Source organism: Barbatula barbatula (genome assembly GCF_947034865.1).
Source record: "Barbatula barbatula genome assembly, chromosome: 16".
In the NCBI taxonomy this organism is placed as follows: Eukaryota; Metazoa; Chordata; class Actinopteri; order Cypriniformes; family Nemacheilidae; genus Barbatula; species Barbatula barbatula.
The window spans coordinates 1,206,117-1,219,279 of record NC_136779.1 but is presented as its reverse complement, the minus strand read 5'-3'; the positions used below and the strand labels follow the sequence as shown (position 1 = coordinate 1,219,279).

The 13,163-nt window shown below is 39.2% G+C and overlaps 1 protein-coding gene across 1 annotated transcript; it reads right to left on the bottom strand.

The window, feature by feature from the left end:
• Positions 1-213: 213 nt before the first annotated feature.
• On the bottom strand, positions 214-9,670 carry LOC306905865 (alpha-tectorin-like; the record flags this gene model as incomplete). Its single annotated transcript, XM_079476808.1, is given in 24 exon segments — positions 214-317; position 421; positions 425-523; positions 611-773; positions 948-1,193; positions 1,282-1,442; positions 1,579-1,763; positions 1,856-1,975; positions 2,330-2,601; positions 2,960-3,249; positions 3,342-3,527; positions 3,620-3,829; positions 4,119-4,315; positions 4,423-4,975; positions 5,066-5,670; positions 5,795-6,356; positions 6,445-7,028; positions 7,131-7,704; positions 7,793-7,939; positions 8,022-8,275; positions 8,620-8,773; positions 8,856-8,951; positions 9,039-9,317; positions 9,534-9,670. Coding segments are annotated over 23 exon segments (6,024 nt in total). The 5' UTR covers positions 9,300-9,317; positions 9,534-9,670.
• Positions 9,671-13,163: the final 3,493 nt, after the last annotated feature.

Here is a 13,163-nt window from a genome sequence, read left to right as displayed (position 1 = left end):
CTATAAATTTCATGATATTACATCAAAGCAATAATATTTCAATCACATATGTAAAGTCACAACAGCTCCAACATACATTTAATGACACTTTAACATCCATATACGTTACAATACATAAATTAAAATGTTACATAGATTACAACATAAGATGACAATGACAATGAACTAATCACATTTTCTTTAATCAGAATTTTTTCTGTGTAAATACAAATTCTAGCAGAAGGTGCAGGCGGTCAGGATTAACACCAGCAGTATTATTAAAGATCCACACAGACTTGGAGCTCTTGATACAATCCATCTGCCTGTTGCCTGTGTATCTGTGAATGCCGGATGGGACAGGGTTCAGTGTATGAGAAAGTTGCAGAAAACGAACACGCCATCACAATTGTGAGCTCCGGTATAAAAAATATGAACGTTTACTTTAGTCCCTTTCCGACAGGACCAGAGGACCCATGGATATGGAGGTAGTGTCGTGGAAATCCAGAGATCTGCCAACCCTCTGTCGGCATCCAGGATAACAATGCTTAGGGTGGAAAAAACAAAATGTCAGAAAAACAAAAAAAGGAAAGTTTTTGATATAAAGTAAATTACATTGAATTTGTCAACTTACCGCTGTGCAGTTATAGGTCGCTGTATGACAAAGATGAACGGTACAGTGCAGGTAAACCTTTGTGAAGTCTGAGCTGAAGCTAAACATTCGGAAAGAGAAGCGGCTGGATGACGAGACACCGTTCTGCAGAAGCTTCACCGAACTGTCATTTGTATTTGGACACCTGTGAATATTTAAAAACACTATAAGTAAATCTGTATCTTATCTCACTGTGTGGTTTGTGATTTTGTGCTAAGATTTGCAATTTGAGGGTACATTCACACAACAACAATGTGCAGGCAAATTTTCTTTCTTTATCATTTTGTACGGTATCTTCAATCAAATGATTGTGTCTTACTCTCCAGTGATGAGATCCCAGCGCAGACTGTAATCTGGATCATTCACAGGTGTCGCCCAACATGTGTCAATCACTGTAGCATACTGGTGGCTGTCAACCCCGCTGACACCGACCTCAACAAAAATCTGTTTGTTTATCTGTACGTCTATGTCACCGGTGAAGGGCTGTGAGAACTTAGAATCCTGATATGGAACAACTCGAACCTGATACCTCCCTTCACCAGAAGGAAGTTTCTTGTGCACACGGCTGTTGTAGTAGAAGGTTTAGAGAATAAATACTATGTATTTGTTTCTTAATGATAAGCTGAAATCAGGATGCTGAAATTTAGTCTCACCTCTCCAATGGGTTGATTTGCTTATCCATGGTAATGGTTTGGTTTAGAGGATACATACAACTGAAAGATAGCTCTAGATCTGTGTTTCTCCTAATGGGACCCTCGGCTGACTCTGATGTCCCCAGAATAAAGTTCTCATAGATGAAATGAGTGCCGTTGGCCTGTGGACCAGAAATACGTCAAATTAGATCAAATCAATCAACAGAACTGTGCAAATTTAATCTGACTCATTTTGTTAAACACTATGCAGGCCTTAAAAAATGTGTATAGAAGCATATGCACGTAATTGAGTCCTACCACATGACTGGTTCCACAGATCTGATCGTTGTTATCAAAGTGAAACTGCACTCTTCCGTTCTGGACGGTTCCTCTGCAGCTGGGGTCATTGAGATGAAGAACATGAGCTGAAAAACCAGCTTCAAACAGCTGACAGCGAGATAGAGACAGAGATCCTGAACTACTCTCACAGGTTTGAGAGAAATCTGAACCAAAAGAAAAACAAATGGTCAGGATTAGTAAATGAAAGGGAGCGGTTGATCATTTCAGAAAAGCATTGTGGAGGGATGATTCTAACCAAAATAGTCAGGATTGGGTCTGGGATGGTCGTCAATGCACAAACAGCCATAAACACCATCTTTCTCTCCACACCATTCATCTTCAGTACAGTTGAACTTAGAACAGGGGTCTCTCACAGCTTAGAAAAGACGAAATAAATAATCAATTTAAACAACACATCAAGACACACAGTGTCTAAATTCCCTCCTCCCTTTCTAATTGATTAAAGGGGTTTTATAATAATACACATTTTTGTTACTCAGCCTTTAAGATTTGTTCTACTGTAAACAAGCAGAATTGCTTTAATCAAATTTTTTAATATACCAACAAGAGAAAACCCCTGGTTTTAAATGATGCAGCATCCTCGTCAACATAAATCAGTATTAGTCATAGACGACAGCAATTTTCTCCAGCATAACAATTAAATAATCATTGCAGTCTACTATTCTGTCCTTTCTACAACTACGATGTAAAGTTGAGGATTTCGACTTACAGCACCGTAGACTGGAACGCCATTCTGGGATCTGTAAGCCAAAGATGACACAAGCCGTCTCATAGGCGTGAACATCGGCATGCAGCATGCCATTTTCTGGTGTGTACAGACACAGGTCATACACGCAGGAGTTATAGTAAGGCACAGGATCGACGTGATGATGGCACTCTTGGAATGGTCCTGTGATGTTGGTGATAATACTACACAGATCAGAATACTCCTGTTTGAATGGACAATCATCAGGATTTGCGGACGTGTCACTGACACCACAGCTGAATAGGACACAGAATGAAGAAATGCAGAGGTCAATTACATGGCTAAACTGTTTCATCAACATACAATTAAGCCCAAAGAAAAGGTTCTCAACCGGCTTTGCTTTAAGACCAAGATGCCCTTCGAGTTTGGTTTCATGTTCACGACAGTTAGTAACTGACAGCATTGAACAAGGATGAGGGAATGTAATGAAATCTGTCCATGTAGGAACGTTAAAGTTGGCGAATCTGTCCAGCTACCACCAGATCAACTGACTAATTAATTTGCACAAACATCCTGTAGAGTTTGAATGAATGGACCAACTCTATTTCTGGCCACCAGTTGAGAGGCACTTCTCTGGGGTTCCAAACTTCTTACCCTGGAATGCTGATGTCTGATTTCCAGCTGTGTCCGAACACAGTATCGTCAGGTGCAAGGCCCCCGCAGGGTAAATTTCTGTCATCTACGGGATCTCCGTTGAAATTGCCACACATTCCTCTCACTGATCCATTGAAACTTTGGCTGAGTTGGACTAGAAGAATGCTATCACCATCAAAATGGACCATGACTTTATTAGAGGCATTGAGGACCACAAATCCCTGCTCCTCATGTACCTCTACAAGATCATTGATTTGAAAGACCGGCATGTCAATGTTAATTCCATTAACCTTGAGAGACAATTGAGACAAAAGACCAATGAGACCAAAGATAGAAAATGAGGACAAATTCATTTGTATTGACACTGTGAAATATAACTGACTTGTATTTTTCTGTTCTGCTCAATAGTGATGTGTGTCTGTTCTCCATGTTGAGACAACCAAACATCCACTACAGACACAAATGACACAGCCGTGTTTCCACGGTGTCTGTTGGTGGCCACAACACGGAATACCAGATCATCTTTTGTAACGTTACAGGTCTGGGCAATCTCATATGAACATGTTCCCTGATGACACAATGCACATTTCTCATCAGTCTCAAGAGTAAAGGGTCATTAGTTGATAAGAAAGTTGTTTGATCTTTCCACTCAGCTCATACCTGGTGGTGGACCACAGCGCCATCAAAGGTGATATAGTGAGGGTCACCCCACACCATACACGTGGACATTTCGCCGTAGCAGCCACGATTATCATTTCTGATGGTACATTCTGTGTTCGGTGGGCAAGAGGATGCAGAACAACGCAGATTATCTGGGCCAAAACACTCGCAGTGTTGGGAACATTCTGAATTCCAGAATTTCTCACCAATCTAAAAAAAACATAACAACGAAGATTAACTTTATGTGTATTCACAATATATATATATATATAAAATCATGAAATTTGACCCAGAAAGTAGACCCATTATATTAAACCATTGTTCTAAATACTTTCTAAACACTGCCATACTGAATGTGAATACAATAATTAGTCAGTACGAAGCTAATTGTGAACATTGTAACATGGTATCACCAATACTTCTCAAAAGAGAACCAGTTTTAGTCATTACTCCATCATTAACATAACTTGGTATAAAAACATAATTTAGTAACCCTCACATCATAGTAGAACCCGTTGTATGAGCATCCACATTCATCCGCATTTACACAGAGTTCTCCACACCTCACAAATCCATCATTACAGAAGCATCCCTCTGTACATGTGTGTTCACAACTAGTATTAACGCCTCTTCCACATGTACGATCACAGTCTGTACCACACAACTCATAATGACTGTTCTCTGGACATGACATGACTGTTGAGGGTTACAAAATGAAAACATTCATGGTTAAACTTTATATTGTTTAGTTTAATATAATGTCAACAAATTACTTGTGGCTTTCTCTGTCCCTTATCACTTACCACAGGACGCACTTTCTCTCCAGGGGAAGACAACAGCATTGACAGACTGACAGGCCCTCACATAGGATTGGGTAGAGAGGCACAAAACATCTTTACAATTCGCAGTGACACAAACATCAAATGAACAGTCATTAAAGTACGCCTGTGGATCTACAAAAGCATGACAGAAGCTAAAGGGGCCCTGATTGTCTCTGATGATCTCACACATGGCATGAGCAATGGTCTTATTTTGGCACGAAGGACAATTGTCTCCACACCCGTCACTGCATGGCATTTCGTCCTCAACCTTCCATTCTGCCCCAAACTGGTCTACTGAAGGAGCCAAAGAACCTGAAGGAGTCATGAAGTCGTCCTCTGTATGACCGTTAAAGTTGCCACAAAGTCCACACGTAACTCCTCGGTAGTCTGCTGGTACAATGATGTTCACCATCCAGAAGCCATAAGTCACACTCAAACCAAAGTCAGTTGAAACAAGTACTTGTTGTCCAATGAAGGAGACAGTTACACGGCCAGAGTCAAATTGAACAGGGAGGTTTCTGATCTCTCCATCAACCTGATGAAAAAGAAATACAACAGCTTGTTAATACCAAGTGGATAAATGTATTTAATTCAAATTATATTGAATAATACATGTTTACTGTACCTTAACAGTATAAAAACCATTCAAGTCCTGTGACATGTCTATGAGATGTCCAGAGATGTTTACAAAGACCTCAGCAGTTATCGACACTTGCATTTCCTGCCAAGCCTCATTTCTTGCATCCACCTGGAAGTGTGGTAGACCGCGAGTGTCATTACATACTGTGGCAAGCACATATCTGCATGTGCCCTGAAAATCAAAGTAGGACCCATCAAAAGAGATATAATGGGGGTCTCCTGAAGCAGAACAACTAGCATGTGGACTGGGATGGCAGCCATACTCTCCCTCCACCACACTGCAGACTTCTTGTTCACTGCAAGATGATGGTGTGCAATGAACATTTCCAGTAATACCATCACAAACACACAGAGACTGGCACTCCTCATCATGCCAGAACCCCTGTCCAGGCTGTCGATAACGTCCTGCATAGTGACAACCACAACCCATGGGCGGCACACAGTGATCTCCATTCAAAACAAGTCCATCATTACACTGGCATCCCTCCTGGCACTGCAGGGTGCACTGAAAGGGAAATGAGAGACTAGGGCAGGATGCAGGACAGGATGTGCCACACAGTTCGTAATGGGCATTTGGTGGACAGGTGGGTTCTGAAATCACAAAGCACAATGACAAGCAGGAGAGTGAGCAAAATTATCATATCTTTGCAGCTCAAAGAAAAGTTATACACTAAACAAGTTTTAGGTCTCATACTGTAGGTTATAAGAAACTAACCACATTGGGTAATATTTCTCCACTCTCCAACTGCAATGCCATTCTGTTGGCAGAGAAGAGTGTATCCCCGCAGGGCCTCACAGAGAGCCTCCCTGGCTCCGCTGGTCTGCTCCAGCATCTGAATGCAATCTTGGATTCGTTGCATAGGGTCTAGTGTTCTGCTGCACTCAGCAAATGGTCCAGCAGAAATGGACATGATGCTGCATTGCTCACTGAACTCTCTGTTATGATAATGTCTTGGTTCCCAAAGGTCAGCTGGATCCTCACAGTGAACTGATAGGGACCCATCACGCCAACTGTCTGCAAATGTCTGGGGGTCACCCTGCAGGACACCATCTGGGCTTATATACTCATCTGAAATATTTCCATTAAAGTTCCCACAAAGACCTCCGAGTGTATTATTGTAATTGACTGGTGCCATGATTTTGACCATGTGAGGCCAGTCAGCTCTAATAGTCACTCCAAAATTGGTTTCCAGAACCAAACCCATGACACTGCTTTGATAGATGCGGATTTGACTGGAGTCAACAATGATTGGCAAAGCAACTGTCTGTCCATCCACCTGCTCAGGAGATTGAAAGGCAAACTATTATTCAGCATGTAGACGTTAAACGTTAGTCAAATTTGAAGGAAATCTGATTTTGGCTAACCTGTACAATGTGACCTTCTTCCAATTCTATGGAAATCTGAGTTCCTTCTGCCTCAAACTTCAGGAATCTTGCAAAGTTGTCAAGATCTCTGGGTACTTTTTCGACTGTTACAGCAAAGTATGGTAGTTGGGAGGGTTCCATTACCCTTGCAAGGGTAAGTCCACAAGCTCCTGGATATCTGAAAGATTGTCCATCAAAGGTGTGATAGAATCCTAGGCCTTCAACTGAACAGGAAGCATAGCTGGTGGGTCTGCAGCCCTTCACACCGTGATGAACTTCACACACCTCTGCTGAACTACACTGGTGCTGATGGCAGATCATTGTCCTGCTGCTGCAAACACACTGCCTCCCACAGTCCTCATCCAACACTACTGACTGTCCCTCAGCGTAATAAAATCCTTCAAAGGTGCAGCCACAGTCTGCTTCAGGAACACATGTCCCAGCACTGAGAATGTACCCAGCATCACATATACAGCTCTCTTGATTGGGCAAGGGACAGTTCATCGAGGCAGAAGGATCAGTGCAGGTTGCAGGGCAGCTTGTTCCTTGAGGCTCAAAATGACTGTGCTCGGGACATTGAATCTCTGGAAATAAAGGTTGTATTTATGAATTTGCACCAATCGTTGACAGAGGTTTAATAGGTATGTGCAAATCATAATCTAAACAAAAAATTCCATGGTTCTTACCACAGAATCCCTGCTGTCTCCACTGGCCTATTTGTAGTCCCTGCTGTTGGCATTGAGCAGCATACACATTGAGAGCCTGGCACAGAATGGGTTGATACCCTCCTCCTACACAAATATCAAAGACACAGTTTTCTATGTATGTCTGTGGTGGAAGCACAGAGTGGCAGTCAGCAAAGGGTCCAAAATCATCTCCCAGGATTCCACAGTGGTTTGTGTCCTTGTAAACATTAATTTCATCAGGGCTACATACAGCTGGACCTGTGATTTCCACAATGTGGCATTCTGGGTCTCTGTCCCCCTCTACTTTCCAAGAGTTGGCAAAGTCCACATCTGAGGTCAGTATCTCCCCAGAAGGGGAACGGAAATCATCTTCAGGATGCAGGTTAAAATTCCCACACAGACCACATGTGGCATTCTGGTATTCATAAGGTACAGATATGGTGACCCAGCTGTATGCATCATATGTAACAACCAGACCAAAGTCTGTGCTGATGGCCAAGGTAAAACCTGACTGATAGACCTGGATGGAGCCATTGCGCAGACTGAATGGTGCTGCTCTAAAGGTCCCATTAACCTGGAAAGTGTTAAGAAGAGAATTATTCTCAGGAGAATTCAAAGAGGACTGAATTCTAATCAGCATTAAGGCATACAGTTATACTAACCTTTGCCTCATAATGGTGATCCTTAGTCAATTCAATTTCTTCACCATATACAAATACTCTGACCATCCGAGTCCATGACACATGTGTACTACCACGCAGCTCATTTTTGCCCTCAATGCGATAGGACGGCAAACCATTTCCACAAGCCTAAACAATTATACAAGTTTAGTATATCTAAAAAACAAGAAAAATATATATAAAGCCAAAGAAACATTCCTAAAAAGCAAACCTCAGACAGAACATAAGTGCACGTTCCTTGAAAGTGAAAAATCTGGTTGTCAAATGTGTAGTAGTGAGGATCTCCAGAGACAGTGCAAGTTTGCCTTAGAATGTTCTGACAAGAGTATTGGAATGCGGCTCTTCGGCAAGCCTGGGAATAAGTGCAGGGCTCCAGGCTGCAATGAACACCACTACTGGTACAGGTGCATTTCTCCTGACAGGTGGAATCACTCCAGAAAGAATCCCCCAGCTCGACTGGTGACCCTAAAAAAATGTATGAATGTATTAATTTATATTATCATAAAAATGTATCTTTTAATCACTAGAAACCCCTCTGACTTGACCAGCTTGTAACCATTGACTAGGAAAACTGTTATTCGGAGGCAAAAAATCCTGTATAGTATTTCTAATAAAGGTGTTTGACAAAGCACGTCTTGCATGTTAAGTTAGTTGAGGTGAAGTCTGGTGAACCCATAAGCATCCAACTGAAAACTGAGGATGGGTAGCTAAAACACAACAAATGCTACTGAAAATCAGTGCTGGACTTAAAAAAATATGGTACATTGCTTGTCCACTGCTAATAGAAAATGTGCCAAATATGCAATTACCATTGAACTGACAACCCTCTGATCCATGATCTGTTCTGAATGCCCATCTGCCTGTTACATTGACATTGCTGCTGTATGTTAGGCTTGCGGAGTCATTTTGGAGTGATCCAGTGATTGAGAAATGGTGGCTTGAACTGGCTGTGTCATAACCAGCCTATAGTTGAGAAAGATATACATACGTCTATTTAGTTAGTTAGTAACAGATTATACAGTTTGTTATAATGTTCATACTGTACCTGTATATTTCGTTGTGTTGGCGCAATGGTACCATAGTTCATTATGACAAATGAGAGATCGCCATCTGAAATCAAGACCACTTGGAAAGATGTTTCCTGTAGGAAAATGAACATTGTTCAATCTTGTATACTCTAATATATGATTGAAATGTTTTATGGACAGCCGGGAAGTGAGTTTCTTACTGTTCCCGAATATGGATAATATGCCACTCTGTCCCATGTTGCAACAAAGACCCATGAAGCAGAAAAGCTCAGGTCAGGGAAGTACTGGTTGATGTCTTGTGTAGCCTTTGTCAGGATATCCCCAGAGGTGTACTGCTGATATGAGACAACACCATTCCCGCGATTATCAAGATCCGTCCAGAATGGAGCGATGATGTCTTTACCACCATAAGCTGGGAATGCGTATGGAGAGAAGCTGCCCCATGCCCCATCAAACGTCATGTGTCCATTGTTGTTGACCTTAAAAAGATGTGGGTTTAATATGATAGTCAGGAACTTAATAAAAAAAATGCAGACATGTTAAATCAGAACCATAACCTTTCTTTTTTTAAAATAATTGTTAATATTTGTTCTAATCATTTTTGGCAAAAAGGATTTTCAACAGGCTAAATTCAGTAAATTATTATTTCTTTTCCACAGGTGATCTTCAGTGACGGCACTCTCTCAATCACTTACATAGATGTGGCTGAACGTGTGTCCAAAAAATTTAAATGGTTGTAGGAGTTCAATTTTCGGAGAGCTTCCATCATCCAGGCGTTCATTCTGTGTGTCTCCATTCCCAAATGGATAATCAAGGCTGCCAGATCCAATGGAACTGACTGAAACGAATAAAACAAAAAAACCTTAACCTACATATAATATGAATAATTCTAGATTTTCATGACACATTATATCATTTGTTTGTCAACCAAATTTGGACTTTTGTTAATTAATGTTGTATATATATTTTCCACCTAAACTTTCCAAGATTATAAAAAGTGCAGTGCATTTGAAGGTGCTATGAAAAAACAATTAAACTTACGTTTAGGCATCCATTTATAAAAATTAATTAGACTTTTACACTTGAGTTCTACTATTAACCACAGCTCACGGTGTTTTAACCCAGTTACTTTTACTTACAAATGGTAAATATTAATCTGACCTAAAACAATTTTCTGTAAAAAAATAGATGTTTCCACAAAAAAAAAACATAAAGTTTTACTTAGTCCATTGATAATTTACAAGCTATACAATAACAATACAGCTATTATAATTTAATATCAGAGATTTTTTCCAACACTGTCTTGAATGATTTTTTTAAATCATAAATCAACTAATTTACCAATATACTGTAATGTATGTGGCAGATGTAATGATGTGAAAAAGACTCACCAACCAGAAGTAATAACACATGCAATGAGATTAAAACTCGCATTGTGTTACACTACACGGCCACCTGTATACACACACACACACATAATATTTGTCATCAGCCCATCTTACATAAAAATGCCAGGCAATGTGTTTCTACATAAAAATACAATGTTTTGAATCATTACAATGCATCCAATTTATAATGAAAGCAGATGATTTGACATCAATGGCATATACATTTGTAAAGCTTTGTTATTACCTGAGATGAGATGCTACTGAGTTTTGCCAGTGAGTTTTCTTCTTCAACTAATGAGAACAGTGATGTTGAACTGCAGGTTTTACGGGCTCATCAGTTGCCTAATTAACATGTGGGCGGAGCAAATGATTTATGTAGTACACGCAAGACATGTAAACCTTCCAATAGAATAGCATTTCTATATTTGATCTATAATTGATCATGTCAATGTTGATGGAATGTCAAGTTCCCACCCACCCACAAACACACACGTACACACACACAAACACTAGCTCTTAAACTTTTATACTGTACAAATTGTATATTCTTTCCTCTTAGCCTTACCCTATATCTAAATCTAACCTCCCTCTAATCTTTCTGCAGTTTTATAGTAAACTTTATTTAGCATGTTCAATAATCAACTCAAATTGTGGAGGAACGTATAAAAATCTGTGTACACACACTCACGCATAACCAAATATACCATAAAGGTGCTTGAAAGGCTGTTCACAGCGATGAAGAACTTTGATTCGACAAAGAAGCATGCAGTCAAGGGTTCTTTCTTACCTTTTTATAATATGCAAAACCTTTTTCTTTATGAATCCACTCATGTACAATAAATGTTTGTTTACACAAAATAACAAAAAAAAAATCATATGTCGATATGTTTTATGTTATGAATTATAATATATTTAATTACATGGGGTGTGTTCTTTGAGGATCAATAGAGCTCAACATTGCACATCTCTGATTAACATTTGATGGTGTTCCAGATAAATATTTAAAGTTTCAATCAAGTTTTGGGAACTGATGTTTTATTTCCACAATCTACAGAACTGAAAAACAAACTATCGTATAGAACGAATATTAAATACGTAAATAAGCAAGTCACATTTATTTCTATAGCACCTTTCAAGAGCAGTGTCACAAAGTGCTGTACATCAAAATTTGAAAATTGTAATGAGAAAAATCGAAAAACAGTTTAGACGAAAGCAAGTTTTCAGCCCCCTTTTAAAAATGTCCACAGAGTTCACAGATCTTAAATTCAACGGAAGATTAATCCACAGCTTAGGGGCATTATAACTGCTAAATTAATACATTTCATTCTTATAATTGTGCACATTTAAAACTGCCGTTGGTTCAATTGGAGTCATAAAATAATTCAACGTAAAAAAAGTTTGGTAGTTAGCTAGTGAACATTATAGGCGCAGGGATGAGGATGACAGCAATCACACATTTATTTATTTGGATTGACAGAGCGCCTTCACACGTCACAAACAGCCAAGCATCTGATTCACAGAAACATTTTTTCATTCAAAGAAGGTAATGAGCTTCGGCTTCTGTCACTGTGATTTCGAAAAATATCATTCTGTAATCCAGGATAAGCATTTGAACATTCTTGAAATGTTTATGTATACCTGCCCTACTCATGAGGGGCGGGTTGCATAAAACTGTCTTAGACTAGTCCTACAAGTTACTCATCTAAATTGTTCTGTTAAGACTAGTGTTTACTTTTAAAGTCAATTTCATATAATCTTGGTTGGGTCTAATTTAAGACAAAAATGAAGACTTTATGGCCCCCAACGTTTCGTTATGATCGGTCATGGAAACCAATACATTTTCATCTGCTCAAATGGCCGGCCCTTGAATTGTGCTACAGTGGAAAATATTTGAATAAATGGACAATAAGAAGAGGAATAGCTTTCAAAGACCAATGAAATTCACTGGAAGTCTTATGAAAATGCTGGAGATTTATCTATGAAACTGACCGATTTACACTACTTAAGTTCTCAGTTAGTCCGTGTCTTGTTTTTATGACTAATTTTTTAAGACTATGTGTTCTTTTAAGTTGATTTGGCAGCATTTTATTCCTCTAATATGGCAATATTTTCAGCAAAGTAAAGCTGGGTTAAGCGCCTACAGTCGGACATTTTGTTATAGGTTGTTCAGTGTCTTACTTTTCCTACAATTTTGTCTTAGAAAAGACTACCATGAGCATATTTTCTGCAACAGTCTTTCTTCATTAACTTCAGTTGGTCAGACTAATTCTTAGACACTGTCTTAAAACCATGGCTTTGTGTATGCAACCGGCCCCTACTGTGACATTGTGATTTATACTACACCACGATGCGACCCTACAAAAGACAATGGAACCCCTTTACGATTCGAAAATTTTGTCTACATTGATGCGACAACACAAATATCAATTTTTTTAATGGCTCTTAAGTGTTGTGTCGCGACGCACAGGGTGTTATGCACTCTAAAAAATGGTGGTTCTTGGATCGTAATCATATGGGAACGACTTTAAGTGCTATATGGGTCCATAACGTCTTTCAGGGGCTCTGAATAACCTTCTGAATGCTTCTTTGTATTAACACTGATGCGTATTTTGAACTTTCTTCAAAGAAATAAAAATTTTTTTGTTATAAATAATAAGTCAACTCTGACAATAAATGAGCCAACAATTATTGGTTGGAACAAATCGTAAACATATATGCATTATCTTTAGGTTAAGAACAGTTAAAAAGCATGTTTATACAAAATTAATGTATTTATTTAATAGCAGTTCTACAGTACGTTTATTAATTGTTGACAGTACTTGTAGCTCTGCCAATGACAAAAATAACTAATATGTGATTAAAAGACGGACTGCGCTCAATTAGGAAACAATACCATAGATCAACTAACTAACTATTCATAAAACTTTAAAAACTTCA